The 12,872-nt window shown below is 44.9% G+C and overlaps 1 protein-coding gene across 2 annotated transcripts in view; it reads left to right on the top strand.

Moving 5' to 3' along the window:
• The first annotated feature begins 2,996 nt into the window (after window positions 1–2,996).
• The window catches only part of ERAP1 (endoplasmic reticulum aminopeptidase 1), a 28,387-nt gene continuing 18,511 nt past the window's right edge, over window positions 2,997–12,872 (top strand). Inside the window, exons 1-5 of one of the 2 annotated variants that reach the window (XM_023519069.1) lie at window positions 2,997–3,807; window positions 5,243–5,786; window positions 7,611–7,749; window positions 10,578–10,712; window positions 12,039–12,159. In XM_023519069.1, the coding sequence (XP_023374837.1) occupies window positions 5,260–5,786; window positions 7,611–7,749; window positions 10,578–10,712; window positions 12,039–12,159 (922 nt within the window). In that variant the 5' untranslated portion in view covers window positions 2,997–3,807; window positions 5,243–5,259. Of the gene's footprint in view, window positions 3,808–4,544; window positions 4,820–5,242; window positions 5,787–7,610; window positions 7,750–10,577; window positions 10,713–12,038; window positions 12,160–12,872 lie in introns of those variants that run through there. The other variant, XM_003799704.3, reaches the window with a different exon arrangement.

Raw genomic sequence — 12,872 nt, forward strand, 5'->3', positions numbered from 1 at the left:
ACCCTACCCCTCTTGCTTTCTGTACCCCATAAAAACTGCCTTCACCCTGAGTTCGGGGCTTGTCCTCGGCTTGCATGCCAGGAGAGTCCAGGCCCGGGCCCCCGGGCTTCCCGGGTCTGTAATAAATCTCATCTTATGCCTTTTACATCGGAGTGAGTCTCGAGTTTGTCAGTTGGGGTTAATTTGGGAGGCTTTCTCGGACCCAACAGCTGAAAAAATTATACATGCACACATGGAAATGACTAGTATTTAGCACAGTGTGTGACAATTATAGAGAATCAATAAACCCAGGTGAAAGAGTGGCACTTAAACTGGCAGAGATCTCACAGACCACTAAGTCTTGTACGAAAGGTCTTTATTGGTGGGGGAGGGAGGCTGCAGAGCAGCACCAAGGAGGAGAGAAAAAGGGAAGAGAAGAGAGGAGAGAGATGAAGAGAGAGTGGAGAAGAGAGAGAACAGAGAAGAGCGAGGGGGGAGAGGGAGAGAGAGGGGAGAAATGTACCCTTGTAGCAGGAAACCGACTCAGAAGACTCCAGGCACCAGTTGATTAGAGGAAGCGGGTTTATTTGGCTGGAGGTACTCAGAACACCAGCGTGTTTCCCAAAACCGAGCCCCCTGACTCAAACTCTTGCCTCTCTTTTATCCACTTTTCAGGGTGGGAGTGCACGTGAGGGTCATAAGACAGAGAGACATGACATCATCCTCAAGGTCCTGGGCTCAAGGGGGAAGGTCAGATTCATCTTCGTCCTTGAGACCGGTTGGACCACCTGCCCCAAAGGCAACAGAAACCCAAGGAAGTTACTAGGTTACAATATAGGCCCCATGTATGTCAGGAGAAAAACAGGCAGACAGTGAGAGGACCAGATCAGTTCCATTTTGTTGTTTCCACATAAGTTCTGTTCCTGGGCCCTGGCCTGCAGGGCCCACCTTGTAACCTTCCCCATTCCTAGTAGGGCCCACCCTGCAACCCTCCCCATTCCATTCCTAGTTGCTTAAACCATACCTGCAGGGCCCACCCTGCAACCTTTCTCATTCCTTTCATAGTTACTCAACCAAATAATACCACCCTGGGCAACAGAGCAATAAGCCCCCAATTCCTTATTAACTAAGTCACCCTACTACAATAAAACAAACAGGTAATTTCCCTCCAGCCACTTAACCAAGCCCCGGTTAAGAAATCCCCCCTCACCTGTACTAGTGAAATCATCAGCCACCAATGTAAAGCTTCCTTTACCAGTGATCTCACCAACCACCAATCAAAAGTGTACTCATACCCTTTTTCCCTTCTTGCTTTCTGTACCCTATAAAAACTTCCTCCACCCCGAGTTAGGGGCTCGTCCTTGGCTTGCATGCCAGGAGAGTCCAGGCCCGGGGCCCCTGGGCCCCCCGGGCCTCCTGGGTCTGTAATAAATCTCACCTTATGCCCTTTACATCGGAGCGAGTCTCGAGTTTGTTGATTGGGGTTAATTTGGGAGGCTTTTTCGGACCCAACAACAGCAGAAATGCCTGCGGCTTGGCTGAGGCCTACACAGAGTGGTTAGGATAGATAGATTCTTTTAGTTCTGCTTTTACTTTCTTGTCTCACCCTTACATAGGGAAGTTTTAGAATGGTGATGGGATGGTGGGATAACCAATAAGGAGTCATTGCTCCAGCTGAAAGAGTCGTTAGGGGCAGGCAGCGGGTAATTGGAACAGAGTGATGAGGTAAATCACTCCCTGTGCTGTGCTTGGGGAGGAGTTGTAACTTTAAGAGTAGGATGGAGCTTTAGGGGGGACAGGCTTTCTGAGGCAATTATCTAACACCAGGTACCTTTGCTCTCACCATTCCATTCTAACCAGTTCTAAGCTTGATAGTTTGCTGCTTTGATCTCAGAGACTCTACAACTAGGAATCCTTAAAGTCCTCACTCCAGGGTCTGCATCCCCTAGCCCTCCCCCACCTCAGGGCTTTGACTCTAGAGGGAACACTGTCAATTCTCTGGCTATCACTGCTTGCAGTGCACTTGGACCCTGAAGAGGAAATCATGTTCACTGTGACTGAGGCTAAAGTGTGGTCCAAGGTGAACTTGTGGCCAACCAGCCTGGAGGGGGTGGTGACATTAGCTCCTCCTTGAGGACACTCAGCTCCATTCTGTCCCACTTCCTGGAGAGGCTCCTCCTTGTTCTTGCCTCCTGAGTGGTCTTCTGTACCAGCCTCATCTGGTGCATTTGCCTCTGCCATCCTGACCTTCAAGAAACACTAAAAAAAACTACTAAAAATTAAAGGAAAACCATCACACCCAAAATTATAAATATAAAAGCATATGCATGTATGTGTTTAATGGAGAAGAAATTCTTTTTTTTTTTTTTAGACAGAATGTCACTCTGTTGCCCTAGGCCAGAATCCTGGGGCATCATGGCTCACAGCAACCTCAATCTCCAGAGTAGCTGGGAACTGCCAGTGCCTGCCTTAAGGCTGGGTTAGTTTTCCTATTTTTAGAAGAGACAGGGTCTCAGGCTGGTCTCCACTGGTCTCCTGAGGTCACGCAGCATTTCAGCAGAGATTACAGGCGTGAGCCACAGCTCCTGGCCTGGACAAGAAATTCTCATCTCCAGTAATCTGGGAGCACCCAGAGATGCCTGGCGGGCTTGGAGGTTATAGTTATCTGTTTATACCTACTGCTAAATTCCAAACATACAGAAATTACCGGATTCCCAAATCCCTATGTCTTATTGAACTTGAGTGAAAAATCTTCCCTTGATCCCACCCTGGTTGAGTCTGGGAATAGTGTTAATTTTTATATTGCAAAATGTTCTTGACTGGAAATAATATGTAACATTAAATGTTAGACTTGTCAAGAGTGGGTATAAGATTGAAAAAAAAAAAAAAGCTGAGAAATACTACTCCAGTGTCTTGGAATCAATTCTCTAAGGAAAGGAGGCAAATAAGGAAGTGGGAAGAAAAGCCTGAGAACACCGTGCAAGGACCCTGCTACCCCAGGGAACACTTTTAGGATTTGGTTAAATCGAACGTGCTTTCCTGCCTTGTTACCTTGTTTACCCTTAACAGTCTAAAGATGGACTTTTCAGACATTTCATCCAGGCGGAAATGCTTTAAGCAGGGCTGAGAATTGGTCACCTGCCCGGAGAAACCAGGGGAACATACAACATGGGAAGCAGCCAGTTCTCGGGCGCAGCTCCGCACGGTAGTGGCAGGGCAGTTGCGGGCCGTCTGTAACCCACCGTCTTGGGCAGAGTTCCCCAGAGTGTGTTCACTACAGACACACTAAAAAAGTCAGCATCCTGCCACAGTCAGCGTCCTGCCACAACTACAATCCTTGGGGGAGAGAGGTCCTGCGTCCCTCTGAGGCGGGCCAAGGGCGTCGGCCCATTGGCAGAAGTGAGCGGACCGACACGGCCGGAGTCCAGTGGGCGGCGAGCCCATCCGTCCTCGGTGGGCTGGGAGCTCCTGCCGGGGCGCCCAGGCCCAAGCCCTGCTGGGTACCCGGAGTCCAGCAGAGCTGATGGCTACCGCATGGAAAACATCTCTCAAAAGGCACACACACACACAGAGGAAGGACCCGCGTTCAGAATGGGGTCCTCCTCCCGTCAGTCCTCTGGCTTCCCAGCCCGCAGCGCCCACTTAGAACCCCGGTGTAGGGCGCGGCGTCCTCCCCGGGTTCGTTCCCGCTCCGGCCTTCCCCTTCCCCTTCCCCGGCGCCAGCCGAGCTCGGCCGAGACGTGCCCGCCCTACTTTCACTTTCGGTCGCGCGGCGGCGAGGAGGTCGGCGGAGGGGCTAGCAGGAGCCGGCTGGGGCCGGACCTCCAGGTACCGCGCGGCCCCCCGGGAAGAGCGGACGCAGCACCGGCTCCTACCATGAGGCCGCCGGGGCCCGAGGGCCTGGGGCGCAGGGCGCTGAGACGGGCGGGGAAGTCCCTGGCTGGGCCTGAGCTTGCGGGGAGTGCGGCGGGTGCCACCCTACACGACCGGAGCGCATGGCCCGCCTCCTGCTCCCTGAGCTCCTCGGGTCTGCGGGAGCCACCCCACGAGATTCCTGCCTTACAGGCCACCGATTCCGCTGGAGGGCCAGTGGGAGGGGCGGGTGGATGGCAGGTTAGGCAAAGGAGGGCACCCTGCCGATGGCGGCAGAGAAACGAACGTGGCTTTGGGTCTTTGGGTGAACTGCTGGGGTGGGCTGGGGTGAGGTGTTGAGGCATCCGCCGGCCCAAGCCTCCGGGGGTTCCTTTCCTCGCTGTTACTCCTGTGCCTACTGAGGATGTTCTCTCTCCCCACTTGGCTCCAGCTCCAGCTGGCTTCATTCGGATCAGGGGTCTGTATGAACTTCCCCAGAGGAGCCAGCAAGTTAGCGGAAGCGGAAGGGTAAAGCCGGCCTCACACCGCTGAAGTTTCTGGAGTTTGTGAGCGCTAGGTTCAGAAGGAAAGAAGTGCTGCTTTTTTTTTTTTTTTTTTGAAATAGTCTCACTCTGGGTAGAATGACATGGTGTCATAGGGTTGCACTATGGCTGCAGTTTGGGAAAAACCTGTTATGCGTCATTTTTATGCCTTTAGGCACCTGAGTTCTCCAAGGCAATTAAAGGTTCCTTCCTCTTTAGATTGTTGGTGTTAAGTGTCTGTCAGTTTTAATTCAAGGTTATTTCAGCTCAGTATAAAGTCGGTTCTGTTCTTTGGAGGAGGAGTTCTCCTGCAGCTGCCTGCTGCTTTCTCGGATCACTAAGAGTCTAAGGTTTCTTTCTCCTTCCTCAGTAGCTCACAGCAACCTCAAACTCTTGGCCTCCAGCGATCCCGGTGCTTCAGCCTCCGGAGTAATAGCTGGGAGGAGGTATTACTGACTAGTTTTTCTATTTTTAGTGGAGATAGGTTCTCATCCCGCTCTTGCTCAGGCTGTACTCCAGCTCATGAGCTGCAGCGATCACTCCCCTCCGCCTCCCAGAGCCTAGGGATTACAGACGAGAGCTGTTTGGTCTGCCCCGCACTGCTAAGAGTTAGTTATTCTAAACGTTGAAACCAAAGGATGCTTTCCAACTGTCTTACTGATTATTGCTGACCATAAACTTTTCCTCTATGAATTAATAACGTCAAGAAGGTAGTTTTACTTTCAGGAAAAGACCCAGCCAGAACTTTGGGGAAGTTTCTATTTATCTCTGACATGTGGGTGGACACTGTACAATTATGCTGTCTCCACAAGGGCTTAATAACTTCTACTTACCGTTTTATTTTTGCTTTTGTACATTTGTGCTACTAGGTAGTGTGACCAAGAAGATGGTGTTTCTATCCTTCAGATGGCCACCTGCAGTCTTGTCGTGTCTCCTGCCCTCCCTGGTGACTCTCTTAACTGTGTCAACTCCTTCGTGGTGTCAGAACAGTGAAGCCGCATCTCCAGAAGGCCCTGATGGGACACCATTTCCATGGAGTAAAATGCGACTTCCTGAGCACGTCATCCCTGTTCATTATGATCTCATGATTCATGCAAATCTCACCACCCTGACCTTCTGGGGAACTGTGCAAGTAGAAATAGCAGTTAGCCAGCCCACCACTGCCATCATCCTGCATGGTCACCGCCTGCAGGTCTCAGAGGCCACCCTCAGGAGAGGGGCTAGAGAACAGCTGTCTGCAGAGCCACTGAGGGTCCTGGAACATCCTCCCCATGAGCAGATTGCACTCCTGGCCCCAGAGCCCCTCCTCGCTGGGCTTCCATACACAGTTGTCATCAAATATGCTGGCAATCTCTCTGAGAACTTTCATGGATTTTATAAAAGTACCTACAGAACCAAGGAAGGGGAAGTGAGGTAATTTCTTTTAAGCTTTAGGTTCTGTACACACTAAATTTATTATTTCAGATGGGCTGTCTTTTAAAATTCCTCTGGTTGTTGAATTCTTTCCTCAGCTCTGCTTTCACATGTTTTTTATATTGTTAAAAATGGCTGATTGTATTTTTCCTTGCTTTTGAAATCTCACTTTTCATTTTATTTTAGCCAGTTTTCTTTCCCCCAGTTCTGTTAGTGTAAATGCCTATTTAATTAGATTTCTGAGACACAATAAACATTTTTAATTCTCTTGGCCCGCTGGTTTCCTGTGGCTGTGATAACAAAGTGCTACAGCCAAGGCGGCTACCAACAACTTAAATGTATTCTTTCATGGCCTTGGAGGCCAGAAGAAGAAATCAGATGGTGAGCAGGCCCAGGCACTCTCGGACTCCAGGTGGGATCCGTTCTTGCTGCTCTCCACATGTGGGGGTAGCTGTAGATCCCTGGAGAACCTTGTCTGGTAGACTCCAGTCTCTGTCTGTGTCACCTGGCCACTTGCCTGTGTTTCTGTGTCCAGACTTCTATCATCTTATAAGGACACCAGTCATATCAGGTTAGGGCCTCATCTTAACTTGGTTATAGCTAAAATGACCCTATTTTCAATCAAATCATATTCACAGGAACTTCAGCATATCTTTTGGGGATAGGGAGTTCAATCCATAACAGCCTCTTAGAGGAAATATTTTTCTCTCAGTTAAAACCTTTTTAGGGATCCCTACCTGCTTTACTTTGGTTCTTTTTAAATTTTAAAGTCAAATTTTGTTGGTAGCTTATTTTTCTAATTCCCTATTATTTTATCAAGATAAAATAGTCAGATGCTACCAAAAAGAATTTTTTTAAAAAAAAATTTATCCCCATAATAGCTGCCTGAAATAACCACTCCTTCTATCTCAGGGAACCTCTTTCTAGACTTCCCTCTGGATACACATATGTATTATTTTATGTAAATGGAGTTATTTTTATGCTTTACAGTGGATTTTTTAAACTTCATATATCGGCTTGCTTTTTTGTTAAGCAATCCTAGTCTGAGTTGAAACCCACCATCCCTGGTGCAGAGGGCTGGCGCTCTAACAACTGAGCTATAGGCACCCAGCCAACTTATATTGGAACTTTCCAGCCATCTATTGGAAAGATGTTTTATATAAATAACTGTCATTATGTATAACTTTAATGACTATTAAAATATATGCTTGTGCATTAATTATTTAATCTCTTATGGGCAGAAATTAAATTCTTTCCAACTTTTCAGTATCTGCAACACTTGATGAACATCCTTATAAATTATTTTAGAGTAAGTACCTAGACATAAAGATGGTAAATCAAAGAATTTGCCAACTTTTTATATGTCTTGTGACATTTTCTCATTCCTAACCACTGCTGTATGTGGTGATCTTTTTAGAGCAAAAAAAGCCAAAAAATGGTATCTCCCTTTAATTTATATTACTTTGATTAAGGAAGTTGAGCCTCTTGTGATATGTTTATTAATAATCTGTGGCTTCTTCTTTTCTGAATTGCTTATTTATGATCTTCCACTAAGATTCCACTTCATCCTTGGGTATTTTCTTACTGATTTTTTAAAGCTCATTATTTGTTAATTCTTCTTTAAATACTTTTCTATGAATTTTTCCCTTTTTTGTAACTTGTCTTTTAATTGAGCTTATGATAGCTTTGCCATGTAAAACTCTTTTTTAGTAGTGAAGTCCATTAATATTACAGTACCTGTAGGAGTTAAAAAGCAGACAGGCCCTTATTTTACAGTTCTTGGTGCTGCATGCTCAATTTTTATTTCACTTGCCATTATTTTAGGATACTTGCATCAACACAGTTTGAACCCACTGCAGCTAGAATGGCCTTCCCCTGCTTCGATGAACCTGCCCTCAAAGCACGTTTCTCCATCAAGATTAGAAGGGAGCCTCGGCACCTCGCTATCTCCAACATGCCCTTGGTAAGTCTGAGCTCCTGGGTCACAGAAAACCTGTCGGTTCTCTGAGGCTTGCATTACCCCAGTGACAGTTAACGTTTGGGTCACCTGTTTTTTATGTTTTATTGCCTGGTAGACAGTTGCTAACTTTGCTTTTCTTTCATTTATAACCTATGTTTTTGTTTTAAGTCACAGTTAAAAAATTACCTCTGAAAAGTGCAGGATTTCAGTAAGATTACAGATGATTAGTGTTGATAGGAGGGAAACTAAGAATTTAGGTCAGGTTTAAATGATAGTGTCCTTCATAAAATACTTTCACCTTCACTTTCTCCCATAATTTTTTTTTTTTTTTTTTACAGACAGAGTCTCACTTTATCGCCCTCAGTAGAGTGCTGTGGCATCACAGCTCACAGCAACCTCCAAATCCTGTGCTTAGGCGTTTCTCTTGCCTCAGCCTCCCAAGTAGGTAGGACTACAAGTGCCTGCCACAATGCCTGGCTATTTTTTGTTGCAGTTTGGCCCGGGGCCAGGTTTAAACCCACCACCCTCAGTATATGGGGCCAGTGCCCTACCCACTGAGCCACAGGCCCTACCCTCCCATAAAACTTTTAAAGGATTTTAAAGAGAATGCTTTGTCGAATGAGGCCATATTTCTAGTATGTAGTGATTTTCTATAATTTCCATATACTAGATACTAAGTATGTGATTTATAACTATATGCACAAAATTGAGCAGCCAGAAAAAGAGAAGAAAAGTAGTCTTCTTAGAATATAACGTAAGTAATGATAGATAGCTCATTTCCCTTAAAAGAAATCATTATCCTCCACTTTCAAAGCAGATGTGGATGGTGTTCCCTTTGATTTTTGAAAGTTGTGAGATGACCGTGCCAAGAGAATAAAACTGTTCCCTTAAGTGCCTTCATCCTTTGATTCTGTTTAGCTTGGAAAATCATCAGCTGGGCTGTGATTCTGCCACTAGTGTGTCCTGACTCCTGGAAGCACATCCTCTGTAGAGAAGCTCACCAAAGACGATACAATGGGTTTAGCCCAGAGTCCTGAAGAACGACCGGTTCTATCCTTATGCCAGGCAGGGAAGCACTGACTTAGCATGAGTGGACCTTGAGCACAGCACTTCTCAACCTTAAAACTCCAGACCCACCTTGAATGTCTTAAGGGTCCCTTCCTCAAACAAGACTACGACCCCCTTCATAGAGGATAGAGGATTATCCTCTATACAAAACATGCTTTGAAAATCCCTACAGCCAAAGATTTTTATCTCCCTTCCTCCCTTATATATAAAAAGAATAGAAACAATTGTGTTATTTTCCTAATAGAAACTTCAGACACATCATGTGCTTTTCAAAATACAGTGTTCTCCCCCAGTATTAGGGTGTTGCTCCCTGGGACAGGGGTGAGTTATCTACTTAGACAATCATAGCTGTCAGAGATTAAAGGAACAGGAAAGGGATGGAGACACGAGAGAGATAAAGGAATAAATGGGATTGGTGGAGATATTCATGGCTTGCAGAGTGTAGGCCAGGGTCTGCTGAGGCTCCAGGAAGATGCTGCTATCTAAATCTGCATGTGTCCAGGATCTACCTGTGAAGATAGGAAAATCTCTAATGCAGTCTTGCCCCTTGGACATAAATGTAACAGGAGGGGCCTGACCTCAGGCTGTAGACATGTAACTGAGGGGGAATACAGTGGGGTCTCAAAGAGATGATCTTCTTGAAGGCTGGAAAACCAAACACAAACCTTTGGAATGTGGAAGTGTTTGGATGGTGGGCAGGAGTTCATCATTTGAATTTGAATTAGTTTGATCAGATTGGTTTTCTAATAATTAGCAGAACTTCAGGAATGGGCATTTTTGTTGGGAGTGGACAGAGGCATTTAAAAAGAAAATATGATTTGGGATTTTTTGAGGCTAGACTTAGGTTGCCTAGTGCAGTTGGTTTGAATGTCCAAATGGAGAGCAGAGGCATCGTGACTGGTGGCTGATGGCTGGTGGGTGTTAAGAAGGATGAGGGGATAGCAACAGAGATGGGAATGAGATGACAGGAAAAGGGCCTGCTCACATGGTTTCCCCAGGCTAGTTCTGGCTGTTTTTCTCCAGTATTTCACCTCAGTGATTCTTATTGCTGAGGTATTAGCCTTTCTTCCTTGGAAGCAGACCTTAGACTGTACCTCCATCAACCCCACTCAACCCACAAGACTACTCCCTGACTGTACCTAGAAGCTGATTCCAAGGAGGCAAATCTGAGCTTGGAAGAGGCTTTGCAGAATCAGGCCTCTCTATAGATGACTTTTAATTGTATAGAGAAACAGAAGCTCTTTTTGGTAGTACTTGGTTATGTGTTTTCCCAGTGCACAGAATATACTAGACATTTCATTTCCAGGTAAGTCTCAAACGTGTATATTTAAGGACAAGTGGACCACAGCTTGGCAAAGCCAGCAATCCTACTTTTGCCTCGTCTTGTTCATGTGACCAATCCACATGTATTAAATCTGAGTCAGTTTGCAATCACCTGGATAATTTAAAAGAAATTGAGTGTTGATGATTGTATGACTTTATATATATATATATAAACAAAACCACAGAATTGTGTACTTTAAAGTGATAAATTTTATAGTATATAAATTATATGTCAATAAAAAAAGAAATTGATAATGGTTTGAGTTTAATATCTAAATTACAATTAGATAATAGAAAGAGAACTTTTAAAGTAATTATATAAATGCCAGGACGTTTACATTCAATATCTTGTCTGGTAATTAGGAAATGTCTTTTTATAATGCATGTTTGGTGTATAAAATAATTGGATTATTTGATAATTTGAGTTATTCTGGTTTCAGGTAAAATCTGTGACTATTTCTGGAGGACTCATAGAAGACCATTTTGATGTCACTGTGAAGATGAGCACCTATTTAGTGGCCTTCATTATTTCAGATTTTGAGTCTGTCAGCAAGATGACCAAGAGTGGAATCAAGGTGAGCCTGTGATTGCCACATACAGTTACCAACGTATCCTGGTTTTAAAACTGAAAGTCCTATGTCCTGGGAATACCCTCAAGCTCAGGCAAACCGGGATGCCCACTGGTACAGTGAGGCTCTCATAACAATGACACAGAGGGGTCCTGGCCTGGCTGGGTAATGGCCCTGCCTCCACCTCAGCCTGGCTCTATGACCTTAGCCTGGCTCGCTCTTCTTTGGAAGGTGTGAGTTGAACTAGATCCTGCAATAGTTTCTAGATTGCTTCTGTTTATAACTTTTTGCAGCATGGAGTAAATGTTACTGAGTATCCTAGCAAGGGATTTCTGGCTGTGGGAAGGAAGGAAGATAGAGCAGCCAGTTTGGAGAAAGGAGTGGTTATTTCTAATTTACCCTTACACTAGGAGTGTGGCCTTTGGGATTCAGCTTTATGCAGGGGTTGTATGTCCTGTTAAGCTTCCCACTGGGGGGAGGTCCTGGACTTTGCCTCATATCCCCTGAGCTCTTGAGGGCCACAGGAACCAAAACTCATGTCCAGCTGTGTTGGACGAGTACCCTTGGTAAAACCTGGCTGTCACTTCACTTTTGCCCTCTAAGTCTTCATTTTATTTTTGCTACCTTATGAACACATTTAAGAAAAATTTGTGATGGAGTTGGAGAATGTTCTTCTGAGCAAAGTATCACAAGAATGGAGGAAAAAGTATCCAATGTACACACCCCTATTATGAAACTAATTTATACCTTTTATATGAAAGCTATAACCAAATGGCCTAAGAATATGGGGAGAGGGGAGGGAGAAGGGAGGGGGGAATGGATGAAGAAGGGAGGGGGATTAGAGGGATCACTTCTGAGGTTTATCTTACAGAGGTACAGGTGAATCTTTCTAAGAGTAGAATGTGAACGTTTTAAAACAATAACTGAGAAAATGACATGAAGGCAGTGTTGACCAGTTTGATGGAAGTATTTCGGATTGCATGTGAAAACCCCACACTGTACCCCAGGAGTGCATTAATGTACATAGTTGCCATTCAATTTAAAATAAATAAATAAATAAATGTACATAGTTACCATTCAATTTAAAATAAATAAATAAATAAATAAAAGAAAAGAAAAGAAAAATTTGTGTTTGTGTCATCAACATTTGTAGTTGTTTTCAGAAGTGGAAGTGTTCAGGGAAATGCCAGCATTAATACAAGAAATGGGATCCCCAGGTGTCTTCTTTAATATTGGTGACCACATCCCACAGTAGGGAGGCATTAATGTCAGTCTGATGCAGCAGTGGATAGAAGCTACTCAAAGCTACTTTTCCTGTGCCTTTCTCTTTAGGTTTCCGTATACGCTGTGCCAGACAAGATACATCAGGCAAATTATGCGCTGGGTGCTGCAGTGACTCTCCTAGAATTTTATGAGGATTATTTCCAGATACCATATCCCCTACCCAAACAAGGTAGAGACTTTACATAGATATTGTGATGTGACACTAGGTGGTCCTAGACGTACTATAGGTCATGATAATTGGTACACCCCATGCTCATCTCAGCAGCCCTCCTGTCATGACTAACGCCAGCATGCATCAGACATCTGGTTGACCCTCTGAGCATTTCCTCACCTCTGATCTGTGCAGTGACTTTCAGTGACATATCTTGATACACTTCCTGAGGCACAGAGTGTGGGGACTGTTTTACCTTCTGATTTGATTAGTGGGCAAACAGCACAGAGAAGTGGCTGTGTTTTTTCATTGCTGCCACATGCTTGGCAGGGACATAGAGGGTACTCAGTAAGCTTTTTGAATGAATAAATTTATATGGTGTAGGAAAGTCTGCATTTTCTTTCTTGTATGAGCACTTAGAACTCTTGTCTGTTTGAGGTTTTAGGTATATGTGGGTATTGGGCATCTAAAACCGAGTGGATTATTGAAGTAATTGTTATTATTAGGGCCCCAAACTCTGCATCAGAAAGTTAGAAATGAAAAAAAAAATAATAAGAAAGCTAGAAACAGAGTCAGGAGAGCTGAGACACAGTCTGACTTGGCTGTGTTCCCAGCAAAGTGACCCTGAATCACCGAGCCCTCTTTTTTTGCATTTTGGAAGGTTCTCCCAGTCTTGAGCACCATCTGCACGCTGGTAGCGTGGCTCTCTGTCCTAATACCCATTCCTAACC

Source organism: Otolemur garnettii, unplaced genomic scaffold (assembly GCF_000181295.1).
Source record: "Otolemur garnettii isolate 467f Iridium unplaced genomic scaffold, OtoGar3 scaffold00154, whole genome shotgun sequence".
Lineage (NCBI taxonomy): Eukaryota > Metazoa > Chordata > Mammalia > Primates > Galagidae > Otolemur > Otolemur garnettii.